Raw genomic sequence first — 27,594 nt, forward strand, 5'->3', positions numbered from 1 at the left:
CTGCTGTGTTTGAGAATTTTGCAGATTAATAAGGGAGCAATCATTCTGAAAAGCAAGTTAGCACAATACAGTATTTGGATTTTAATGCACTGAGAGAAGTCCATTTCTTAAGCAAAAAGGGACTACCAATTATAATTRTGATAGAGATATTACGCTTTGAATACATCTGGATTTTGTGAGAGARAATTGAGTATGTGGCAAACAATAAATGTTCCACATCACAATATGTAGAACTGAAAACATATTTTTCCCTCAGACTCATTTCTGCATTAATTTTGTCAACTCCTTTTTTGGTTTTGGGTTGTTTTTTTTTTTTTTGCCAATCCCTCCGTCCTCCCCTCAGTGATCTGTGCACAGGTAAATAATTTAGGGAAATATTTGCTGATTGTATGATATGTGTTTCCCTTTCTGACTGTTGTGGATCTTACTTGTTAGGCACTTTTATCCTTTACTTTTGCTTCATATGAATAAATGAAGGTTTGACCTGGCTTTGGTCAGCACAGCTTTATTCCTTGGGTTGGTGCCATCTCAGAAGGGCTAAACTGGCAGTCTCCACAAGAAGGAAAAGTATGAGTCCTGAATGATTCTCTTCCTCACATACAGACTACAAGCCTGTGAAACCAAGACACTGGGGCAAATTGAGTGGTTCAACATCTTACTACRAGGGAGCCTCAGACAGATCTCCCTTAATGTGGCTCTGCTGCCACTCTTCACTGTGGGGTTTGGGCTGACATTTGTTTCTCTTTCAGATCCATTTACATGTGTGTAATTATTAGCATGGTAATTATTTACCTTTATGAAATCCTGTTTCTGTTTAGGTGAGTTGTCTGTTTATTGATGTAATTTGGTATTCATACAAGTATTTTTTACAGCCCAGCTAGAGGCAAACTTTGAGGAAATGGAGAATCATCTGTTGTGTCTTGAGGAACTATGTGAGCAGTGTGAGTTGGAAAGATACAAATGTATGCAGACATTACAGCTGGAAAACTACAAGAAAACAAAAAGGTAAATAAAACAATTGTTATAAATCTAAATTAGCAGAAAAATCTAAATTAGCAGAAAATATAAGTCTTTTGTAATTAACCCCCTCATGTATAATACAATCCCTTTTATTTTCATTTTTTAAAGAAACAATAGTCTTTGACAGGACATTGCAAATTTGTAGTAGATTCATTGAATGTCTRACTATCAGTGATTAACAAAGAGTATGTGTGTTTGGAAAATTATCACTACGTTGTTGTTAAGATGAACTCATGTTTATTGTTCTCTACAARCAATTGGAATAAGGGCTGTTGTWAATTAGCACAGATAAATKGTTGTTTCTTTTAATCCCTTGCCCTGGTTTATGGATTTCTTCATTTTTTTTCCTCCATGTACCTATCATGTTAGAAACTGAATTTTCCTCTGTCTTCTTTTCAGTTCTTCCGTATCCTATCCTGTAAGTACCTTTCTCTCARTATGAAAGGTATTAATCTCCTGCCATTCTCTTACTTGTAAAAGCAGGGCAATAATTCTTGGAATCAAAGTTCAATTTACAGCAGTCTGTGTGAAAATTCAGAACTTTCAAAAATTTCAACTTTCAACATGTGAGCTTCAGGTTTACCTAAAAGATAAAGTAGCAACAGAAAAATATTAAGCACTTGTCGCATTCCAACTGTGGGGAASTGCGAGGAGTTCTTTTAAAATGGATGGTCAAGAATGAATTGGAGTCAACCGAGACAAACTTTGTATCTGAGAGCCATTTGTTGGTAATGATAACCGTGAATAAGTAGCTGTCCACTAAAGGGGGCTGGAAAAGGCAGCAAAAGAGAAAGGAAAATGGAAAAGGAATGGGGAGAAAGAAAGGAGACAGAGGGAGAGAGCGGGTGTTACCACCAGTAGGACCGGGGGTACCATCGATGTCCACATGACGGGGTGAGCGCTGCTGCCGGAGGGAGAGCAGCTCGGGGAGAGGAGCGGCTCCCGCAGCGATGGGTGCTGGACACACGGTGAGTGGACACTCGGACAGGACCGGGACCCTGGGTGGAGTCGGAGCGAGGATCGCGGTGGCAGGTGAGGTTGGAGGCAGGCAGGTGGTTCAGGCAGGACAGGCGGTGCCGGGGCCAGGAGGAGGAGCGAGGCGAGGCAGATGCTGCACTCGAGGCTTGGAGGGCAGATGGAATCCTGCCGAGTGTCCAGGAGGGAAGGAGGATATGTGGGGGCGAGAGAGAGCTGGCGAGGGCAGGATCCAGGCAGGCTGGAGCTGGAGCAAAAGGACCCCTCAGCAGCAAAACCACCAGCAGTGAGCAACAAAGAGCAAAAACCCCAGCCCCATGCCCACAGAGACAGACTCTTCTCCAAAACTCAGCTCTCCAAAACTCAGCTCTCCAAAACTCAGCTCTCCAAAACTCAGCTCTGCAAAACTCAGCTCTGCAAAACTCACCTGCAAAGGCTCAGCTCTCCAGAGTCCTGCTCCAAGGTTCATGGCGCAGTTGATTTTTATACCCGCTGGCTCCTCCCAAAGTCTGCCTGCTGACCAGGAGACCATTGGTCCAGTCCAAYCTTCTTCCATTGGTGGAGCCCTTCCACCATCTGATTGGAGAAAAGTCTCTGGGGTGAGCAGTGTCTCCAGGTGCCCGTGTGAGGTGTTGCCAGGCGAAATCCCCCCAGAGACAAGGCTTCACCCGTGTCTTGTTTACCTCCTGCAGGCTCCACCTGTGCATCCCTTCCCCCACATGCCTCTGACAGTCGGTGTTGAGGCAAACCAAGATTAAAATGGCTCCTCACAGCCTTAAATAACTTAAACTGTTGACTTTGATTTTTGTTACTGCCAGTGCCAAAAATAAAATGTGAGGAGATAAGAAAAGTAGTATTACATCCATTATATAAATTAGGAAATGAGGAGTTGAATTGAAGCAGTTTGTCAAAGSCAGTTTCTGACAGCCTGTTAGGGAGGGTTTGTTGGATGTGGATGTTGACTGACATGGGGATAACCAGGGTACTTGATCCATCCAGGCAGGAGTCCTCCTTTTAACCAGGAGAAGCATCCAGGCACCCTCCTTGGCTCCTTGATTGTGGAAGTTTGATACATGTGGTTAGGTCAGAACAACTGGTTTGTCTCACAGTTCTGATCAGGATATGGTGATCAAAGGCAGGACTGTGCCAGACAGCGCTGGCCCCGTTTTGCTTAGCTTATCTCTGTTCGTTTTCTTCACCCTCTTTGCCATTCTTGCAGRTCTTTCTATTTTTATATTTTCTTTAAATCCCCGTCTCTTCCCAAAAGACCTATTCACCTATTGATTACTATTTCTCTATTGGATCTCATTTATTATGTAGAGAATCTTAGCCTTCTGTGGTGTTACAGATCCAGTCACTGAAGGAGTGCTGATGTTGCAGGTTCTCCTTCCAAAAGATCTCCAATACGTTAAAGCTTCTCCTTCAGTTTTCTGTGAAATTTGGATATTTCTCACCTAAGTCTCCTTAAACACCTGTACAATCCAATCATCCCTCATGGGTCTGTCTATGGCTTTTGTCAGTATCTTATTATTTGTCACATCTGGCAATTCCTCATGTCATGTCCTTTTAGTTTTTCACATCCTGTTTTGACCTCAGGCCAGGACCTCAGCAATGGTCTGTACAATTTTCCTGCAGCCTGGATTTTCTCTTTCCCAGTCAGGGCAAYTCCATATTCTCTCTCCAGGAAGAGTCAACAGCAGACAGTATTATTAARAGTAATAATTGCAAAATTCTAAATATGTGCTATTTACCAAATAACACAWATTTTAAATGTGTATAAAGCAACAGATTTGGTCATGCATAATAATCTTTCTACAGTTTTCTGAGTGGTTTTTGTTCTCCTTGCCATCCTTGYGCCCTTTCCCCTAGCCTCTGCTTTCAACATCAAAATAAAGTGTTAAACCATTGCCTGCTCTGCTTAGCAGCATCTAATCAGTTTTATAAATAGAATGCTAAGCAAGCTACTTAGTGTAATTATAAGCTGATTACATTTGGTCAGACCCAGACAAAACAGGAGAAATACAGGTAATTTCTAGTTGATCATTACCACTGTATTTATTTAGGTAAGAAATTAACTGCTAGCTCATTACTGGAAGGACACTTGCCACTGTAGCTACTCGAAGAGCGAGCAGCCTGTTAAAATGATGTGAGTGTGATTTGGAACTTGTGTCCTGTCTTCCTCTCTTTAGTGCTTGGGGTTTTTAATGTGATACCAGCTGAAAGAATCAAAGAGGGGGTTCAGRTTTGTCTTGGCACAAAAAGTATTTTCAGGGTGTGAGTAGTTTTATGTTTAAAAAGAAACTATTTCGTATGTTTTGATAATATAGGGATGAAAACTGTGATGGATATGAACCCTGGAAACTCTGGTTATTTTAAGCATGTAACAAAATGTAATTTTGTTATAAGGTCACTGTAGAGCTTAGGCTAGAAGCTCATGTATTTCAAATCTTTTGAAAAAAATGAAAGACTTAGAAGAAGGTGCTTTAGGTCAACATTAAACCTATGAAATGCGGCTTATGGTAACTGTGGGAACTTATTTTCAGAAATGGGTCTTCCTGTTAAATAGAGCAACTTTATTTCAGTTCAAACAGATAAATTTTGTTCCCTTTTGTCATTGTGTTGAGTACTAATTTCAAAGTATATTCATCAATCCAGGGTCTTTTCCATGTTATTTAAAAGCCTGGTGTTTGGGGAGATTTGGGTTTGTTTTTTTTTTTTGTGAGCTTATCTTTGGAATTTTAATATTCTCTTTTTTTGTGTGTTTAAATCCATTGATCAGGGTACCAGCACTGTTGTATGAAGTCTAGATCCCACCCTTGTTTTCTCTAGCAAGTCTCACTGCAATTGTTTGCAAGTRTGTTAGCATTAAACCATGTAATTTTGTTTCCTGTTTTTTCTCAATCAAGCACAATTCTTCTTCCCTTTCCTTCATTCTCCTATTGAGGATATTCTGATTTCTGAAAACTGTCTGTATCTCTTCAGTCTCATGTGGCAATTTGTGCTTTTCCAAGTGCATGATGTCCTTTAGGAAGCACTGTCAGGAGTTCACTTTTGTATCATCATTTTATGTGCCCTGAATGACAGCCTTGTGGTGTAAGATAAAATGTTTCTTTCCTGAAGCAGTACTTCCTGTGAAGCTCTTGATACCATTAGAATACATTTCAGAGAGATATTGTATTTTGAAAAATAGAAACTCTCGATTATTTTATCAAATAAAAGGAGCTGTGCAACTGCAACATTTTGTAGGAATACATTGGGAATAGCAGAGTCCTTGCCACTAGAAATGAGTGAATGGATTTTACTGTGTGTYATTTGACTTAAAGCACAATTGTCTGAGTGTTAATTTTTTTGGGATGTATTGTTTAAGAAACCTCTCTGTTTTTCACACTTGTCAGCTTTGAGAACAAACATAAAGGAAAATAAGTGTAAAAATSTAAAATCCAGAGTCTGAAGTATGCCCTGATGGTAGAGTATACTTAAGTGGTGAATGTTCAATAATATTCCAAACCCTAAGGTGACTATAGCTTTTTCTTTTTGATGAGATTTAAACAAGTGCTTTACGTGAAGAGAAAAGAAGTTCTTAAAATGTGTATTTATTGTTCATTTTTGTATTTTAAGAGTTTTTTGCGGTCAAATAATGTGTAATTACCATGCTTTGGTAATTAGTGCAGTGGGTGAGGAGCTGAACAGATTGTCATCCTTCTTTTTGGATGCATTGCCATGCCATGGTGGYGCTTTAGAGCTTCTGGGTGAAAAGAATGTTTGGTTTACATTTTCATTTAGAAGGATATAAAATTTATGGCAATCGCATTGTGTAGACTAGAGATGTGCGTGGGAAAATGTCATAGTTACTGTTGTTTTCTTCTGTACACTTTCTCCCTCTTCTAAATTGCTTTGGGAGCAAAAGGAACAGTAAGGGCTGTTGGATGTACATACAGTGGCTTCTTAGGCCTGACCAACCTAAAATTTTGAAAAGTAAATACAAAAAAATCTTCCTTATCTGTAGCTCTTAGTTAGATTCCATAGCATTCCTCAAGTGATAAACTAGAGCAGTGCTCTGTACTGTACAGATCCTCAGTGATGATTCCCTCCCACCTGGCAGTGATGATTTTGTTTCTTTACGTGTAATTTATCAAATTTGTTTTTATGTGTAAAAAATACACCTTTGTTGCAGATGTTTTGAATAAGTGTATTTTTTGCTTCCAGCATTAAGTCTCCTGTGAATTATTTCTGAGACCCTGCCTAGAAGTTTCATAGGTCTCATCAAAATTTTCATCGTAAATTTTCATGCCATACTTTTTGATCAGTCTCCTAATGGTATAGATTTGGAGCTGCTATACCTCCGTGTAACTGGGTACCTAAATAAACATTTTTGCAAGATTGAATGCAGAACTTTTATTACCTTCAGGACTGTTTTTGTGGTAGATGTGCAGTGGATGACTAGCTTTGAGTTTTCATTAGGCATTGTGTAAGTTTCTGTACTCACATTGCTAAGGTATTTTCTATCCTGTTTCGTGATTTTTGCAAACAGCACAATCAGCAGCAAGTGTTTTCATGGTGATAACTGGCTGGAATTAATTTTATTGCCATCAGTTGTTGCACTTCTTTCTGCAAACACATGGAATGAGAATTCTTATTGAACCTGAAGAGACTTGCACAGGCTCTGGAAGAGTTTCATGGATAATTTTGCTTTTCTTTTTTTGTAGTTTGAAGGCTCTGAACTTTCTTTTGTTTGCAAGAATTCTTGCACTTCAGTGTTCTCGTTACATCTAACCCAAAGGAATACACTGTTTCATTAATAGTGAATTTTACTCCCATCAGTGCTCCCAGTATTTGGAAACAGAATCTGAACACACAGAAGATTTGATGAAGACTGCAGGGGTTTTGGCAGTTTTTTCTCTTATTTGCAAAGTGTGAATGTGCAGTATAATTTATGTCACTTTTAAGTTGATCTAATTTTGCGCTKTCTCTGATGATCTTTGCTTGATACAGAAAGACAATGACATTGCTACAAAGAGATTTGATGCTTACCTTCTCCATACAATCTTGTTTTCTTTCGAATAGGCAAATAAAAGATGTTTTTCTTTGGTTTTTGTGACCTGTGATTAGAAATGGAATGTTTGTGTTGGATCCTCTGCAGCACCTTTTAATAATGTTACCTAGAAAATGTTAAAACAGTATTTCAGTCCTGCATAATTTATCTCTACCTTTATGTGGTGCTAGTTAGTGGGCATAATCTTCAAATCCTGTCAAGCTGTTAATACCAGGCATTCTTTGTCCAGACTTACTGTACCAATAATAGGAACAGATGGTTTAGGACTGCCTTAATCATAATTTTGTACCCTCCCTCACCTCAAAAATGCATTATTTATATATGTAATTAATTCATTATGGCKAGTGGCAGAAGAACAGTGCTTAGGTGCTTGTCATCACCACACTAAAATTCATTCTCTGTGCAGTGCCTCCTAACAAATTCTATGTTTCTTTKCTATGACTTATTTCCCGAGATCTTTAATAATTCCTTTCCACCTACATTAAAAACCAATTTGTTTAAAAATAGTTGTTAAAAATGTATTAAATGCACTCATTGACAGTGCTTCAGCAAGGGAGATTTTACATTCCTATGAGAAGAAATGTGTTGAGGATGGCTGAAGGGATAAAAGTTCTAACTTGTGTCTGGCACAATTGCATTCATACTGCATGGAACTAAATTCAGCATATTAAGTGAAGATTGCCCATGGGGTCAGAAGCTCTTTTTACTCATTTTTTTTCTGTAGACTATTGTGGTACTATATGTCACTTACTGAAGGAAGCTTGGCTAGTTTTTGAGTAYCATTATTTTTCTTCTTTTTAATGCTTATGGGGAAATTGATGGCAATACTAAAAGAAGGTCTGCAGTTTCTTGTGTGGCTCTTTACCAAAGACAGGTTTGCAGGAACTTCTTTACTTTCTCAAAAAGGTTAGTGGAGTTGATGGTGCAGGTGGCCTTTGATGATGGAATTGTTTGTACCTTCTGTTAAACTTCAGTTTCTCTTCCATGCTTTGTAACTTCTCAAATTGTAGCTTCTCTTAATTTTCTATTCTCAGATTTCAGCTTTAAACTTTGGTTCCTGAAATTTTGATTGTCTGATAAAAACAAACTGTTGATACATGTGTGTTTTAGTGATTCAGTGACATTGCATACTAAGATAAAAGTTTTTAAAAAATAAATTTTAAAACTGCCCTTTTTTTATTACAACAGGATGAAAGCAAATGCATAAAAACTGTGTCCTGTGCAATGTCTTACATCTGAAAACATAAGCTTTTAGAGGGAGCTAAGCATTTTTTCCACATTTCAGGTTCCAGTTTGGAATGGCTCTAATGGTAAATAACCTATGTCAATCTCTTAGCAGAGGACAAAACTTGCTTTTATTGACCTCACATCCCCCATTTTCTTATGGGTTTAATGCCATCTCCCTTTTTTTTTTAGTGTTCCTTTGACTGATAGTACCTGAAAGGTGACTCCCAGTGTTTTAATCAAAATAAATATTTTTCCTCATTTTTTTGAAACATTGAAAGAGAAATGCTTTCACTGTACTCTGAAACTGCTGAGTATATTAGAGTAGTATTCAGTTTTAATTGTATTTATTAACTTGATTGCCAGTTAGTTTCTGTTACAGAATGAGTTTCTGTAAGTTTCTGCTGACAAAAATTTCTGTTACAAAAAATCGCTTGGCTCCGTTCTGTTTTTTTGGATTAAAGTTAATATAGAAGTTTTGCTGGAATACAGACTTCAGCTACTTCTGTATCTGCATGAGTATGGAGACAAAAAGATCACCATTGCAATATTGTTTAAATGCCTTAGTTCTTTGCTCTTTTCTTTTACTGGATAAAATGTCACTTTTATGGAGAAGAATCCTGACCTGCCTTCAGTGTTTCTTCAGATGAATAGAAACTGTGCTGCTCAATTCCAATAGTAGTTTAGTAACAGTGTTAGTTTTTACTGGTAKTTCAATACTTACAGCTTTTCCATTACTTCAGTTTCAGATGTATTTCAAATTAGTACTTGGCCTAAGTCTCTGAAAGGGGTGCTCAACGAATCTCGGGGATGGGAAAACGGTTTTTTTTCAGGATTCACACAAGTGCTAATCCTAAATACCAAAAGAACAACCAAAACCTAACCTGAATTATTTCTTGCACCATTCAAGTGATACAGTTTTTAGTTTTWGGTTTTTGTCTTTTGCTTCTGATGACATCCAGATAAAAGTTCSAGAGGAAAGATCTCATGGCTTTTTAGCTTCTAAAGCTTCAGTCAGGCTATGGAAGGAAATTTTTTTAATCTATCATTTTAAAAACGTAACTGTCCTGGACACAGCAGATRAAATGCAGCATTTCTCAGGTTTTACTTTGGATCTTGTTAGGTGCCATAAATATTTTTAGCTTAATTTGYTGATAAGCATCTGTACTTTCTTTAAATGTATTTTTTTAAATAAACATTTATTAACCCATTATTGTAAAAGCTTTCAAATTTAGCCTTAATTTTCACCATTCATAGGCTGTTTTGAGATTGTTTTTTGTTTGAGTCTGGTAGTTGGAATTTATTGACTGACTCTACTTTTTAGAGCTAGTGTTGTAGAATTGTTCCTGATAYTCATTTATGACTTTGCTGCTTTCTTATCTGCCAAATTCTTTTCTTGAAGATAAAACATGAAACTGCCTATTCTGGCTGCTGGTATGTTTGTAAATAATATTATATTTCTGTAGTCTTCTAGGTATTTAACTGAATTCCCTGATGATTTGTTACACTTAGAAAATTAATCTTAGTGTTACAGCCCTGTGCAAGATACGGTAGAACCTCAGAACTTTTTCTAACTCCTGTTGAGCAAGCAAAATTCTTACTGATCTCAGTAACTTAAAGCAAGATAGTTTTGCCTCCTCGTCTTCCCATATTCTGATTTCTGGATTTATTTTTGTTTGTCAGTGATACCAGTACAACCTTTGTAATGTCCCTCTCATCTGCTCAGTGACTAAAGCAAGGTTAATCCAACAATGCAATGAAAAGCTTCCCTGTGGGGAATGGGAAGGTACTTTGGGATTTGTATTTGCCTTTTAACTAGTAACTCTTAACTGGTCMTGTCAGCTACTCTGTGGAACAAGTAGTATACTGTAGATGGTTTGTTTCACCTCTTGTCTCCACAGTTATATTTTCTCACCACAAACAGTGAATCTCAACTTTTCTGTAAATGAAGTTGAGATCACTGACAGCATCATTGTTAGAACATTCCAGTTATCTAAAACACTGGTAACTGTGTTTGATGTGTATAGAATTTCATGGAATAATTAAGTCCCCACTCTTTTTTTTTTTTTTTTTTTTTTTTTTTTTTTTTTTTTTTTTTTTCTGAAAACAAGCAACTGGAAATGCAGGGATTAACATTATTGGGTATATGTGTGACCAAACAGTTTTCATGGACATAACCTGGTGTCCAGGGAGCCTGTACAACTTCTTGCCTCTCATGAAAGAAGCTGGGAATTCTGAGTTGCACTGCATACAGAACAAGATTTCTTTTGAAGTGTCTCCATGCCTTTATAGTCTGATTTTATTAGTCTTTAGCCTGTTATTTTAGTCTTTTTTCTTGCTCAGAGGTGCTGAACTTCATCTTTCACTGAAAAGAGCTATTTATATTAAAATGTGCCTCCTAATTCAGTCCTTTCTTCTGAAAATTTACTGCTAACTGTAAAAAGGTAAAATGTACTCTTATATGAGCAGCTAGCCAGGTTTGTCATCAGTAGCCTAAAATTTAGTAGCTGAAGAGCATATAGTCAGATGCCAGATAGTTGTATTGATTAGTGATCAGACTCAGCATGGGAGTTCCTTTAATCCTGGGCGGATGCTGACGAGCCACACTGGGCTTCAAGAACCTTCATGTGTAGCGAGGCCAGAGGCAAGGCAGGCATGTGTTTTCCTTCTAATAGTAGTGGAAAGGGTTATCTTGTCCACCTGTGAAGTGCRTGAATGTTCTTTTGGATGAAAACTCTTTAAAATCCAGGAACATTTCCCTATGGAACACTTTCATTTGCCTTATGTGTTCTCTCCTACTTGTGTTTTAACCTTGCTTTGAAGGCCACTTTTCCAAAACTCTTTTCAGTTTAATCTTTTTCGTTTTAATTACTCCAACTGTTACTTACTGTTTAATTACTCTAATTGCTGTTTCTTTATATTGTCTGTATTCCAAATAGGTAGCTTCTTTTTTAWAGTGAGTTCAGTATATTCTGCAGATCACTTTTTGTCTCTAGACTCTTAGATAAGACATAGGGGGTATCTTCCCTCTGATAGTTTATCAATAAGTACAAAAATAATTATTTACTTAGGAAGGGGAGAAGTGTAATACTCCGTTATACATTTTTCTCTGTACATCTCTCTGCAAGTTCTTAATTACACAGCTAGAAAATGTACTGATATACTCTTAAGCCATCTGTTTTTCCAGTGTCATTAAAAGTCATAGTTTGCTTTCCACTTTTTAGTTTAGTGTCATGTTCTTACCAAAGCTGCTGATACATGAGATTTAGGATTAAAATTTTAAACCTTCCAAGTTTTTATTTGGGTAATTTGCCTTAATAAATAAAAAAAAATCCTCCATGCTTCTGATGCAGARCATGTTTTCAATAAGCATGTATTTTAGTATATATTTCTAGAAGTAAGTTCTATTGAAAGTATTGTGAGAAACCACAAGATGTGATTGCATTATGCTGTGTAGAATACAAAATCTTCAGTCTTTGTGTCTGAATTGGTATGAGGATACTAGGAAGTACAGATCCTTAAATTACGTATCTGTGTTTTTACTGTATGCTAATCATAGATATTTTTAATTTTTCAGAGTTGTGTATCGGAAAAAAATTAGTCAAATATTAATTTCCAACTTTCTTAATGAATGGTAATTATGTATATGGATATAGGGACATCATCTTGATGTATCTCAAACCTAAAAATATTGATGGATTTTGAAAAGAAAAATTCTCGGGGTTTAGACAAAATCAGTGATTTTTACTTGGTTACTGTATTGCCATCTTGTTTTCTAACCTATTTCCACACAATGGCAGTAATTGTTTCATCTTTCCTTTTGTAGACAAGTGTTGTAAAATCTCCTGATTTTAAGTGCAATTAATATAGTTTTTCTCCTCTTACTTTCACAAGATGTTTCCTCCCGTATGGTTTTGTTTCAATCTGTGGAAAACAAGCATTTCCTGTGATTGTTGTTTTTTCAACTACTGTGTCATTAATAAAAATAAGGAGTGCAATTTGTGAGAGTGTTTAAGGATTTTGTAATTATATTTTGAGATATAATAGACCTCATTTATATAGATTTTGTAATTAAAAGTATGCAGGGTAGGAAAATTTTTTTAGGGTATGAACGTGAAAATCACTTTGTAAAGTATTGTAAAGTAGGTTTTTTCTCTGATAAAAAAGGGAGAAACTAGCTTGGGAAAGGGATGGAGAAGAAGCAGGAAAGGAAATAGATACTCACAGGAAGTTGCAACTAATAGAATTCTTCACTGTGAATCAYGGTATAGCTTATTTCCTGGTAAAGCACCCATTCTTTCAAAAACCTGTATTTAACATTTGGTGACAGAAGTGGGGTGTTCTCTGAAAATGTGGAGGTAAATGCATTCTCTTGCTTCTTTTAGAATACTTTGTCCTGCTTAGAAAATAAATTGTTTCAGCTTTGAAAGAGTTATCTATTCTCAATTCAAGAATAAATGCTGAATTGCATCATCTGTTAGGAGGTAGAAGAGTTACTTATGGTGTAGTATATGTGTTGTGAAACAGTGTCTCTGGTAAGTGACTGAAGAGTGCTTTAGTCTGTGTATGGTGAATAGAATAATATATCTGGAGAACTGTTAATTCAGTCTTTAATTTTTTTTTCTTATAGTCACTTTTGCTTCAAAATTCAGATTTTAACTAGGCATTCTACAAGGTACAGACTGAAAAAATGTTTTATGTAAATTAGTGTTTTGTAAGGCTGGTATTCTGCCTTATCTAAGCTATTACATTGATTCTTCTTTAGCCTTTAAATTTATGTTAAATCACTGTCTTGTAGTAATGATGATTGGAGTATTTCAAAATTTCTTTAAAACAGAGAAAATGTTTCCCTTCRTTTTATATCCTCTCAATTTATGATTGCATAACTACTAAAAGTGGAAGGTGGCTTGGAAGAAAGGCAAAAAAGTTATTATTTTTTTACATAACTTCTTAGCTTTCTGGTACATTAGTACTCTGGGTTATCTGTCATATTCCATATTGAAAATCCTCTCCCCTGAGGAATATAACTGTATGTCTCTTTGCCTGTCTCTCTGTTTTAACTGAGTGAATGATATTGTCAAATATTTTTCCTTCAGTGTTGCCAAAATGTTTTTGAATAGCATTGATGAAAGTGGGACACTAATTGTTATTCACTGTGCTGTAAATTGGCAAATCTCTGCTAAGCAAAGAACACTTTAGTAACTAAAGCCTTAAGAAGTCTTGGTTATTTTTGGAGCAGTGTATCTGGAAATTACATAGCTAGACATAAATGTGCAATATTTGTATAATTGTTCATCTTTATATATAGAGAGGTGGTGGCCTAATTTCTAAACACATTTTGTTTGCTTTAGATAAATACATGTAGTAATATTATCCTTTTAGATTGTGATAATCAAATTCTTTGATTTTTGTTTTTTAAAATAAATGCTGTAGTTCTAGATATACTATTTCTAATTAYGTTTTTAATTCTGCTCTTCTCCAACAGGAAGGAACTAGAGACATTCAAAGGTAAATTCTATTTTTATTTCCTACTTAAATGTTTGTAAGAGTTACAGTAATTCATGTATTAAATAAAACTRGGAGGGAACTGTTGCCCTTCTACATTTGACAATGTTAATTTTGTGCTGACCAAGCAGGCTGTTTATTTTTCATTTTACCTGTTCTTACTACTGTTTTCTTTGGGAGAGTCCTAAGTATAGGGAGAGCACGGATACTTTGTTGTCTTATCTAGGCTTCAGAGATTCCCTTATCTAATTCAAGCCTTTCCCTTGGTGTTCAGTTTTGGAAGTTAAGGGCTTTGTCTGCAACTAGTTGATGTGTTTTCTAGCATGAATATATTTTTGGCACATGTTGCAGGCTGTTACTTGTTAGATTTTTGTCCAGCTATTGCTAGGGAATTTTCACAGTATAATGCTATCAGACAAGATTTAATTTTTGCAGCTCAACTTGTTGGAAATACTCGATGACATATACAAATATTTGTCCCAAATACCATGTATAGGCTGGAAACTATCATGTATTATTGCTTTCTTTGTGGTACATAGATGGAACACAGTCCCATTTTCAGTAAGTCTTCAATTGGGGCTTACTSTACCTACTGATGTTAATGTTTGATCAGCTTGAGAATTGCTATTATCTTTTYCTTTGGATAGGAMGTGACTGTGAGTTGAGACTAGTATTTATGAGAATGAAGTCAGGTGCATTGACTTATGTCAATCAATTGTCTCTTGAAATTGAAAGGAGGGATGGAAATTTCTATCAGCTGCATTCCTTTGCCTTTTCAGTTCATTACTATCTCATCTTCATGTGATGCTACAAAAGGAAAATAACAGTTACAGTAACAGATAAGCAACACAGATTATGTAAAATGTCACTTTTTCTGTAACTTAYCAAAAGAATCCTTTGGTTGAATGTTTTGACAGCTTTCAATATAGAGCAACTCAATACAGAATGAAAGATAATGCCAGGCTTCTTCTGATCCAAAGCAAGATAGCTACTTTGTAGTACCTGGTGCTTGTGAGAACAGGGAAGCCTGTTTTTTTTGTGTTGAATAGGTGGTGCTCTAAGTGCGTTTCTGGAAACCGGGAGGGTGGTTTCCAAAGGAATTTCTCTCTTGGCTTCTTCTTATTTTAACAGAGACTTTAACATTATTTGACAGTAAGTATTTCACAAAGACAGTTATTTCGGTGGATGAGGAATGTGCTTGCTATGTGTTGACCTTGAAACTGATACCAAACTGAGCAGCTGTTTCTGTAATGGATGCAGAGCCATACAGGTTTCTAGTACTAGTTATGGAAGATTTGTCTTGGTAGTGAAGACAAGGCTAGATAAGCACAGAGTGATTAATTATTGAAAATGGATATTAAACATCTGTTCAGCCTAATTAGTGTGGGGTTTTGTACAGTTGAACTGGTGGACAAGCTTGTACCTGACAGAAGAGAGCTAACTAATAGCTAAGAAAATTTCAAGAGTGGTCTTGTCAAGCGGGCCTAAGTTCTTTCTGTAAGATGACAAGAAGGTTTAAATAAACAATATATTCAGTGTTTTGACTTTGGCAACAACTTCCACTGTTTTGCCTGACATTTCCCAGGAAATTGGGATTAAACTACTGAAAATCCAGGTGCACAATTGATTGAAAATACATGCTTGGAGGAAATGTTCCTGGGTTTCCGGCTTACTAAGTTGTTCCTTCTCAAGTCTCRGAATTTTTGTTGTCAGCTTGGGGTAGAAGTAGAGGTATTCACTATATTGGCTTCAGTCAGTCTTTTTCCAGCCTTTCGGACCTTACATTAATGTCTGAGTATCTGGCATGCCTTTCTTCAGCTGAGTGGAAACAGGGAGAATAGGAGATTCCTAGTGAAGGATTCATTATGTAATGGCAGATGTTTCAGTCCTAAGGCAGCTTTGCCAGGTTTAACTTGGGGCTCCTACCTGAGTCGTCTGTTTTGAGTTGCTTCCAGGGCTCACTAGGTTTTGGCCAAAATTATCTGTCACTGGGTTGACTTTAGTTCCGGTTGATGAAGCACACTGAGATAACTCGGTGGATGTCTTTAGGAATCCTGTCATGGAGGAAGGAAAAGGCAGCAGCAAGGGCAGGCAGTGTGTCCTAAGTTAACAGCCTAATAATGTAATCTAAAACGAAAAAAAAAAAACAGGAAAAATTCGTTTCAGCTGAAACATGTTAAGCAGTTGAGGAGATGGTTCTTTACATTTTTATATTACAAGTATAGACTACACTCTCAACTAATTTTTCTTTGTGTAACTGTCCAGAGCGAAATGTCTTCATCAGCATTCTGTTCATGAAATACCCAGCCCAGGGTCTAGGAARCTGTTTTAAATACCTTCATATACACTTGCATCTTTTAATGCATTTGCACTTGAAATCACTGTACATTAAAATCTGTTTCAATGGAAAAACCCGAAATGCCATTTTTTATWATAGTAACTTGTTATTTGTGAATTTGAATACCATATGCTAAAAAGTAATGGCTTCCAGGATAAAAGGATGGTAAATGTCTTGTATAAAAAAAGCCTTTCAYAAAGATACAAGATCATTCAATCTGAATATGCCGGAATTAAACTACCACAAAAAAATCCTTCAATATGTTTACTAGAGGGGTTAAAAGAGGCACATTTTTCAGTGTCAAAATGCAACTCTCATATTCACCAGCACTGAGTTCTTRAGCCTTGATCAGGGTAGAAAGTAARTTTTACTGGAATTAAGAAACAGAATCGTCTAGTCTGAGATTCAAAATAGCACAGCACTAGAAACTTGAATTCAGTGATGCATCCCATCAACTGCACAATGAATACAGAGAAAATGCTATTTATATGTTGGCACTGACCCTGAGAACGCGGGTGTGACTCACGAGGCCTGTGGGTAGCTTCACAGACCTCTCAGATCTGTTTTAAAACTTTACTTCCCTGGAGTTTTGTGAATGTGTAAATATAAATAGATACACAGGTGTAGTCTGTAAATTTGTGAAATCTTCRAATGCCTGTCACTTGTATATACCTTGTGTTTGCTTATTTTTATATTGAATCAAATCAACCTATGCAATACCAAGAAACAGAATTGTTTATACTTTCATTTACAATTTTCCACTGTGTGTGCCAAGGTACAAAGTGGTAGTCCATTGATCTTTTAGGTACATTCTTTGAGGATACCAGGTGTCATCCAAGGGGGCCCTAACAAGGAATGTAAATGTGCCTGTTTGCAGCATTGAAAAATGTTGAGAATCACTAACCCTCTTGCTTGTTGATGTTACTCCCTTTAAGGAGCATGAAATAAGAATGTAATACTATTCTAAGAAATTACTAATTATTTTGCATCTGTCAGGGTTTTAGAATCCCTGCCATTTTCATGTTGGTATTGCAGATTGTACTTTCTTTCATTGGGAGAAACAGATTTCTTTCCTTTTTCCTTTAAGATTTATTTTTAGAGGGCCAGATATTTCTCCTTTGTTGTTTGCTGCACCCCTGTTTGTACAGGGATGGGACAAACTTTCCAGTGGCTCTTCTGTCAACCACAACGGCTTTCTGTTGAAGAGTAATTGAAATTGATTATTATCAGTCTTTGATGCTGAAAAAGTGAAGCTTATAAGCTTTCCTACTTCTTTATGTTAAACATCTCTCTCTGAAGAAGGCAGGGATTGTATGATGCCTTTGTTGACACTTCTGCAGCACTGGCATTTGTGCACCTGAAGTGTGAATGTGAACCAGGACAGAATATCTCAAAGGTTGTCCAGTTCCTTATCTTTTTTTAGTACTTCATCTTTCAGAGATCTTTGCTGTAAAAGATGATGGATTTATGAATGGAAACATTGGTATGCCATATGGAATAGCCTGCAAGTTTCTTCCTAGCATGCATCACTTTCAGTCTTTGGAGAACTGCTTGCAGGAGCTGGCTTATGCTCTGTGCTGTCCTGTCTTGGCTGAGACTTAGAGAGATGCTAAAAAAAAGTATTCTGTTGTGGATCTTGGCAATTTCTTGCAGTAGTAGTGTTTATTTTAGTTGATATTTGTGTATGGTTTTGATTTTAGTRTCTGATGGATTGTGCTCTTGCATGTTTTAGAAAGGATGTGTACCATTTTCATTTTACAGCCGAGAAATTAGAATTTAGAATTTAGATATCACATATGTGATTACTTGCKCATGATACTTGAAATCTAGTGCATTTATGACTGCACTGAGATTTTCAAATCATTCTATCATCCTTCTAGGCACATGGTACTATTTTTTAATTTATTTTTTTCTTTTTTAACATTCATTAAGTTCCAGAGCAGCCAGAATTGTGTAGTAAACAGTTACAGAATACTGTTAATCTCATTAGAAGATGGAAGAGTGGAGCACATAATGAGGTAGATAATCAACAGTGAGAGAGTAGGAAAAAAAACCAGAAGTTTTCAAAGTAGTAGAATTGCACAATTATAATGCTGTTGATTTTACCTCAGAAATAGAATTTTGTATCTACTTTATCCAAATGGGAACTGTATACATGATAGATTTTAAAATTGGCTTTAAAAGTTCCTTTTTATTAAAAGTTTAGGATGCTATATTTTGAGTTAATTTCTGGAAAGAAATCTRAAGCACTAGAGGCTGTTTAGGGATCAGCAACACAGCACTTTTGGACAATGAAAGGTGGCAGCAACTTTGCAAGGGCAAATATGCACATGGCTTTGGCTACTGAGTCATGCATATTTCTAAGCTTTAACAGGATTAGTTTCATTCAAGCTCAGGAAAGCAGGTCATATGACCATTTTCAGCACTTTTGTTTATAACACAACAAAATATGTTTTCAGCCTTTTGAATCAGAGGTCTCTCCCAGACAAGTACTGGTAAGTTGTAAGAGTTTTATCAAAATATTCCTTGAGAAGGTGACCARTGAAGTGAAGAGTTGTTTTTTTCTTGCTTTTGCCTTCAAGGTTAAGTCATTGGGTCACATTTGAAATGCAGATTTTTGTTATCCCTATTCATGCATCTAAGACGCTAGTGYTGAAATTGCAGTTTTCCACTCCTTYTTATCAGGTGCTTAAATATGTTTATATCCAAACTTTAATTTCCTGCCTTTTGCTGTTCCCTCTTCTAAGACCACACAACATTTGGAGCAGTCTGTTGACTCMATCTCTTTGTTCTCCATTTTTTGAAATCTAGTTGCTTCAACAAATAGTACGTCAAACTGATTTTTTTTTTTCTTCCAGTCTGGGGATCCTCTTTATCATGCTCTATTCTGATGGCTGTCAAAATAAACCACTTTTTCCTACTCTTCATACTGCCTTCCAGATGCGTGGGTAATATGCAGTGGGGGTCTGTCAAGCTCACACATTCAATGATGTAGCTGTTCTCCAATCGGAGCTGCAATTTTGAGCCCATAATCCTGTATGTTTCTTCTGAGCAAGACTAAGATGACATTGTAGTAGAAATTCATTCCAGCCACATAGAGTTCTTTTACTTAACATTTCTGTAGCTCAAAACTTCAATATTTAAACCTTGTAGCACAGACAACTCTTACTTTGTCATACCAGAAAACAGTTRTGAAAGAATTGCTTAATTCTATTGTAATGAATCTAAAATGGAATTAAAATTTCAGGTTTATATTCAGATTTCAAGGGTTTTCCTCATCATTTTTCTATGAGCTGAAAAGCTCCTGATAGATTTCTAGTTAATACAGTGTTTTACTAGCTTCATTCCCATCCAGGCTATGGGAGSATAACCCTGCAATTTTGGACGCCCTGTGTTGTCTGTGGCAAGAATTGACCAAGACTCTCACATGTGGTAACCTTCTTTAGAAAAGAGAAAGATTTGAGACTTGGGYACTTCTGCTCAAACAATGAGTGAGTTAAATAGTTAAACTCTTCCATTATGGTATAATAGGATGAGACGGGTGGAGAAGGAAACCAAATTCTATACCTCATACATTCAAACCTTAMAGTTACCTTGCTTTTGATTTTGCTTTTGATGTCTTCAGGTTTGCAGACTGTTGCATCTATTTAACTCTCAGKACACATTTTTAAAGGTTCTAGGTCTGTATCTAGCTATTTGGTCTTCTGTTTTTGCTTCTTTTGTGCTTTCCTTGAAGTAGGTATGGCCTTAAAATCAAGCCTTTTAAAAATGATTTTGTTTTAAAATCCTTTTAAATAGAGAAATTTAAGGAAGGTTCGCTCTTGGTCTTTCATTGGATTCAGTCCCTCCCAGTATATAATTGAATCTTTATACATCTGGAAACTGAAATGTACATGTATGCTTTCAAATGTACATTTCTGTAGCCCACAGGTGGATGGTGCTGAGTTGTGCAAGTCTGATTATTTTTGGCTGAGTTATCAGACTTAATGGCATACTTTGAGAACGTGTTGTCTATGAATACATACCCAAGAACAGTGGAAGTTTTTTGTTTTCTGGGATAATATGCAAAAGCAATTGATAGCCTCGTGCTGACCTTCTAAACATGACTTCTTTCTCAATTGGCAACACGTACTGAGCACTAGATGTAGTTAAAAACGTGTTAGCTGCCTTTGACAAGGCAGCAAAACATTTACTGGATTAAGTATTATGACAGGGAGTAAAGCAAACTAAAATGGATAATATCTTGTGTACTCATTTATTTTGCAGATGACTGGAAATGAATTTGTTATCTAATATATTAATAAGCATCAAGACTCCAGGACAGATAATTTTTTTTTATACAAGAAATAGAATTTACATTTCAATGGAAGAGGAAAATAAAGAGGGCTTTCGTATATTTCAGCTGTAGAAACGAAATTTTTTACAATTCTATCTTTAGTTGCTACATCAGAAAGCAAATTTCCATTATGCTTTGCCTAAAGGAGGGCTGCATTGTCAAATAATTTAATCATACAATGGTTTGGGCTGGAAGGGACCTTAAAGATAACCTGTTTCAACACCCCTGCCATAGCTGGGGGGTTGGAACTAGACCGGGTTGCTCAGAGCCCCATCCAACTTGGCCTTGAACACTTCCAGGGATGGGGCATCCACAGCTTCTCTGKGCAACCTGTTCCTCATCACCCACTGAATAAAGAATTTTTTCCTGACATCTAAACCTCTACTCTTTCATTTTAAATCCATTGCCCCTTGTCCTGTCACTACTTACCATTTAAAAAAAAAAAAATCTTCTCCCTCCTTTTCATACCCCCCCTTAAGGTACTGCAAGGCCACAATATGAGGGCTCTCTGAAGCCTTCTCTTCTCCAGGCTGAATAACCTCAGCACTTAGAGTTGGATATGATGAGGAATTGTTTTTCCTTTGCTTATTTTTTTACTAGTTTTACTGGTGAGGTAAAAACATGGTTTTTTTTTTGTTTTTTTTTTTTGGTGGTGTCAATACAGCCTTGGGTGGACCTTGGTGACGCAATTGGAAAAAGGTCTGAATTTTTGATGTTCTAAATAGGGAGTAGGGTTCCTAAAGAAGTCTCAGAAAGATGCCATAAGGATACCAGATTATTTATGGGCAAACTAGATAACTGGGTTTCCTTGGTATAAATATTGTGTGTTATTGTGACTTGGTTTTGTCAAAGTTTTGGTTTTGTCACTTCAACCCGAAAACACTTCTGGTTTAATGCTTTAAGTGTCTTTTAATTTTGGTTGGTTTTTTGGTTTTTTTTGGTTTTTTTTGTTTTTTTTTTTTTTGGGGGGGGGGTTGTTTTGTTTCTTTGTTTTTTGGTTTTGTTTTGTTTTGGTTTTTTGTGTGTTTGGCTATAATGTAACCTTTTTACATTCCAGATTAGATAGTGCAGTTTGTAGCCTCTGTGCTCAGCTAAATTTTAGGATTTTGTGTGATGGCTGTCACCTGAAAGTACTATTCAGACAATGAATTAATATAATCCATAGACTGCTAATGTTACTGATACTTCTCAAGCCTTACATTTATCAGTTCTTTTAATGCTAATTCTGACTAAGAGTGGAGAGCAGGAACTCCTTTCTATTAAATTCTGCATCTTCTACATATATTTTTAGAGAATCTTGTGGTGTTTTTTTAATGAGGCACCCGTATGCCCTCTTRCCTTTGCTTTGCATTTTGAGGGGGCTGGTTTATCCTTCCAACATATTTTAATAGTGATGCATGTATGTGGTTTTCTCTTTTTTCCCTTGAGTGATCTAGTATTGCACTAGGTCAAAAGCCCTTTCAGAGGTCAGATGTATCACAACAAATTTGGCATCACTGTATCTTAAGATAAGATGCCTCATGGGTGTGCAGGTGCAGGCCCTGTTGGCTCTGGAGGAAGTTTACCCTATACTGGAGTCAGCCTTGCAGGATCCTGGTTTTGTGGGCAGTGGAGGAGGCCAGGGTAACAACAGGGATTTTCTTCAGCCATTGCCAGGGTGCATAGCAAACTGTTTAGACAATAACAAATACTTTCATGTCATACCCAGTTTATGTAGAAAATAAAATATTTAAAGGTATAATATTTTAATTGTCTCTACTGCTTAAATGACTGACGTGGAAAAAAAATAGAAACCTGTTTTGTCTGCAGCTCTAACTTGAATTCATCCTTTAATTACCRAAGTCCAGACTGAAGGCAGGATTATCTCACAATTATTATTCTTTTAATCTTTCACATAGATATTTTTGGTGTTATTTTCAGCAGTGAAATAAACCCGGGTTTTGTAGGCCAAACATTCTTGGTATTTTTACTTTTAATGATGTCGATTGGAAAAGTATTTGTTATATAATTGTCTTTTGTCCCTACTCTGTATTTTGTCACAGAGATCTTTTGTATAATTGTCACAGAGAAGATTTTCAAAATGTGGTCTTTTTAGGGAAAAGCAAGGAATTGCTGTGGCTATCCTGGTTTCTGGCAGCACTGTGCACCCTCCTGAACTGAAAAGGCAACATGTGCCAGTGTTCCCGATTCTGAGGAATGCCTTACAGATTTTGAAACATAAATGCACTGTTGTGTAACTGCAGCATCATCAGAGCCAGAGATTCTCAGTCATATGCTGTTGCTGCATTTTTTTTTCCTCAACTGCATAACCTTTTTTTTGTTTTGTTTTTAATTAAAATGTAGCCAGGATATGTAATACAGTAAGTTCAGTTTCCAGTAGAGAATACAGTTCCTAATTTATTTAAAAATCACAAGGCTTTTAATATTTTATGTGTGAAGTAAGAATAGTATGTAATCTGGTTTGTGGGGTATCTGAGCTAAGCCATGTTAAGGAAAGGCACTTTAAGGGGAGAGCCTTGTGAACAGCACCTAATCAAAAAMAAGAAGTCAAAACCCTTCTGTACCTTTTCCCTTGCTCCTGAATCATTTTCAGACGCTTCCAGCTCTCTGCCAAATAAGCACATGCTGTAGCTGCGTGTCATCAGATTATATCCCGCTGGGAAGATTTCAGTCTCTGCAGCACCCCTTGGCTCAGCAGCGTGTGGTAGCTTCCCAAATACATGCCTGCATTTCTGGTGGAGCCCAGGTGCTGGAGGCTTGTGCTCAGGTTCTGGGGAGGCGCTGAGTTGAAGTATCCATGTGTGTGCAGCTGCATCTGCGTGCAAGTAATCCATCGGAAACTGCCCGTCGCGGTACCACTGCTTTGAAAAGGCAGCCTTCTGGCAAAGGTCTTTGTTCTGCATTAGTGAAGATGCACATCACCGGGGCTGCTTGGTAACTGGAGCTTTCACTTGACCAGTGCTGGGTTTCTTTTTACTTGCTTATTTCTTACTGCCATGTCATCTCCGGGAGGCACTGAGAATACTCAGAAGAATTCATGTAGGTGGAACTTTATTATCATCTTTGTTATTTGTCACCTTAACTTGCCAAGCTAATGTAAAATGAAATTAGTTAGCTTAATTAATTTCCTCAGTTTCCGCCATTGCCTGTTTTGCAAAGGGGTGTGCTGTAAATGACAGCGTAATTATCAACTTGATTTAGCAAATTTGAATGAAATGGTGACTTACTGTCTATTTTGTCAGGGCTTTTGTTTATTGCTTTTGTCTGTTGCTTTGCATTATCATCAAGGCAGTAATAATCAGAATTAGTGAAAGAATTCAAATACACAGATATCTTGTTAGCTAAAATTCAGGCAGGCATGTCTAAGGGTGGGGTGACACTGGAGGATGAGAGGAGACAGAAAATTATTATCTGAAGATAAAAATGAGAATAAAAAAATACAGCAGTGAATATATTAGCATGAATGCAGTCATACTAATTTCCTTTCGATAAGTAAGATAGTAAGTAAATTTTAAAGGTATATTTTTAATGAAGTAGCTAATGCTATTTACATTCATATAAGCCCCCTCTATCATATGAAACGACGTTCTTAATAAAGCAACCAATAACATTTCTATGCTGTTAATTTGTAACTAATGGTCTTTAGAACTGTGCACTAATTGAAGCAGAAATAAAACATAGATTTCTACTCTGATTCTTTTTATATTCTTTTACATAACCACAGGAAGAGTTGTTTTTTTTCTGTTACCATTCACATGGATTTTTTTTAGTGGATGTTCATGACCAAAAGATAAGAGGAAATTGAAATATTTGTTATTTTAATAACCTGTTGGAGCATGCCTTTATCAAGGCTCTACCAATGAGTTGTAATTCTGACCACTAAAGTTGATATCCATAAATAATAATGGCAAGTTGAATATTTTGTTTTAAGCAATTAATCTGATGGGAGAGCTATTTRCGTTTGTGTTAGTTAGAAATACTTAATTTGTAAAAATACTTGTTTTCCGTAAGTCTAGTCAGATCACTTGATTGTTTACTTAAAGATGGCAAAATTTAGCCTCTGCTAAGTGTGGTTGTGACCACTTTGCACTCAAAACTGTCAGTGTTGCAAGCAATATATATGTATATACTGCTGGTATAATCCATCTTTTATTCTTAACTRCATTGTACACGTTGACAAAAGTTGTCTCTCTTTACTTGTTGTTGTTTCCTGAMGTTGAAATGGAAGTATTGGTAAAGAGGGGCACAACTGCAAGTATTTATTTTTTTCCTTATTTACCACTGTGTCTTGGACAGTAGAATAGCTATTTTKTGTGTAGGGTGGAGGCCAACCTTGAAATTATATAAGGATTAGAATATGAAATTGGAGAATAGTTTGAAATGTAAGCCTTAGCAGTACTCCAAGTACTGTTGGGAAGAGGTAGCAGAAAGTAGRAGGCTTAGTATGAACATTAATATTGGAAAAGTGAGCCAGGTTAACTATGATAACCAGGATTATTCTGATTTTTTTAATCACATTTTCATCTCTCTGGCTTTTTGACAGAAGAAAGTAATATGCAAAACATATTTGCTCACCACCTACATAGGATAAGGTTAATGACAAGTTAAAAACCACTCATATACAGACTTTTCAAGTCTCTAACAAGATCAGATGTAGTACTTTTTGAGGTGCTGAAAAAACAAATGCTGTATGTAGGCTCTTGCTGTCTGTGACTTTATGTTGGTGGAAATTATTTTAACAGTTTTATAATAGTATTCTTTCTTTTGGCATGCTCCTTCTATTTTATATTAAAAATATAACTCTAAGTGCAGACATTTCATCAGTTTGATTTGTAACTAAATTAATGTACAATAATAGATTATACACTTTTTATTTTTCTCCACATGACACCATTTCTTTCTGTACTGGTACTCTAAATATGATATTAATGTGATTCTTACAGTGTTCAAAAATAGTATAATTGTTTTAAAACCTGCAGTAGAAATAATTTATTCCTTCTTTACAGCATGTCCTTACATAAATCTGAGCCCCGCCTTTTCCAGCGGTGTGTTATTAAACTACTTGTTCTGCTCAGGTTCTAATGATATGTGTGGATGGCTGAGATGTGTGCATGTGAGCATGTAGGAATTCTTAATGCTTCTCTACTCCTTTCAGCAAATGGAATAAAAATGTGGATATTCTAGTAAACTATTCTGCCCATTTTATTTGAGTATTATGGATGTCATGTGAAATTGTATCAAGGCAGTGGAGCTGAAACTGCACAAACGTAAGTCTTCAGTATTGTAGCCAATGTGGCATCCTTTTTCGTGGTGTATTTGCTTTTGCAGGTAAAATACTGAATAAGAAAAATAGATACTTAAAATGTGAGCTATTTTTAAAAAATTAGTAGAACATTTTTATATGTGCGTAAAATTTCTAGTTTGCATATTTCTAAGAGCATGTGAGTTAAGGCCAAAAGAGGTTAAGAGTAGTTTTGACTTAATACATTGTTTCATTTTTAATCACTTGGGTTACTCTGTGGATTAGGGTGAAGTAAGAATCTTATGGAGATGTCACTCAGCTCTTTTTTTCCTTTTATGTAGAAGGCAGCTAGTGCTATTTTGATGTTGCATAAATGAGACTTGATCAAAATGTAGTTGGCTATGTCTCATTTTAAATCAAACAGGAATGGTGCCATTTATAGGAATAAGTTTCTGGCTTAATTAGATGATTATGTAATCACTYCAGTCCTTGCGCACCAGCGTTTCCGTTGGCTCAGGAGGGTTTTCCCTTATCATAATCTTAAATCCTCATAGATTTATTCTTTCTTCTCTGATTATTGAACATTAAACTGGAAGCCTACGCTTCATGGAGAAGGCACACTGAACACCACCTGATGTATTTTCAGCTATCTTGCGCGTTCACAAGGCTGGGAAATGAAACCGGTGGTGCTTGATAGGCTCAGGGTTTGCAGGTCACCAACGATGTGGGAATTGCAGTTTTGCTGAAACAATGTCCTAAGCCTTTATTTTAAAAATTCATCTGTGTTTTAAAGAGCACAGTAAGTTGTCCCTGTGGTTAGTCTCAGGGCAGTTCCTGTCCCTTGTTGGAGGGCAGGGTCCTCAGGAAGGGCCTGCAGCTTCAGCTTCTGTCTCCRCAAATCTGTGTGACTAGAAGAAGTCTATCCACATTATGGGTTTGGATGATACATGTATTTTTTCCCCATTTTGCTTGTTGGTACATATTTAGAGGGTTGTGCTGCCAGTCATTGAGTATCTGGTTCTTGTTACAACTGAACGTGTTTCAGTTGTAAAGCTGTAGGAAGGCTGACAGAGTAGAAAGCCAGGTCCTTGGTTTTCAGCACATTTGGGAAACCATAACTGGTATGATATTATCTCTCCCTCTCTCATACTCTGTCCCTACATAGAGTTYAGAGTGCTTTTGTACCAATGAAGATTTCTCCTGCAGTCTCTGTTTAGAGACAATTTTAGGAGAAAACACTCTGGAATGAGTATTTCTTCTAAAGAAAAAGGTTTCAGCAATCTCTTTTCGTYGATATGACATGAATATTGGTTGGTAAAAGTGAAAAAAAACCTGTTTGTTTGACAAACAAGGTGACCGCACAGCATGGGAGAAAACTGAATAACTGTTAGATACTGTACCATCAGAGCTTTACTCCTCCACACACGCATACTCCCACTTACAGCAGAACAAAAAAACTAAAATGCCATGGGAGGAAAAAAACTGCTGACCACGTGTCCAGAGAGAACAAAATGGCCATGACTTTGTCTCGGGGAAGGGAAAAAGATCCATACAGCAGTTTGGGGAAGGAAGAAACCAGATGGGAACCTGGTGAACCTCTGATGTTGGTCTTCTCCTTGCAACAGACGAAGCTGGTGGGTTTAGAGCCCTTTCTTTTGTTGGTTCAGTTCTCCCGGGGTCTGGGCCAAGATGGGATTGTCCCCACRRTTTCCCCACCAGTCCACACTGACCAGTTCCCACGGATGGTCTGATTTGGACCAAAAGCCAAGCCAGACAGTCCAAGGAAAAACAACAGAAGTCACTGAAGAATTGCTGCTACAGTCTAGGAAAAAACTTCTTGCCTAAGCTTATAAAAACCAAGCTAGCTAAAAGCAACAGTGCAGCCTCTGATTGGCACAGCG

The 27,594-nt window shown here is 36.7% G+C and overlaps 1 protein-coding gene across 3 annotated transcripts in view; it reads left to right on the forward strand.

Moving 5' to 3' along the window:
- The window catches only part of DTNBP1 (dystrobrevin binding protein 1), a 66,220-nt gene that overhangs the window by 14,537 nt on the left and 24,089 nt on the right, over positions 1-27,594 (forward strand). For all 3 annotated transcript variants that reach the window (XM_057365341.1, XM_057365342.1, XM_057365343.1), the window contains exons 6-7: positions 873-1,005; positions 13,758-13,780. In XM_057365341.1, the coding sequence (XP_057221324.1) occupies positions 873-1,005; positions 13,758-13,780 (156 nt within the window). The remainder of the gene's footprint in view (positions 1-872; positions 1,006-13,757; positions 13,781-27,594) is intronic.

Source organism: Malurus melanocephalus, unplaced genomic scaffold (assembly GCF_030028575.1).
Source record: "Malurus melanocephalus ecotype Western Australia unplaced genomic scaffold, MMel_1.1 scaffold_51, whole genome shotgun sequence".
Classification (NCBI taxonomy): Eukaryota; Metazoa; Chordata; class Aves; order Passeriformes; family Maluridae; genus Malurus; species Malurus melanocephalus.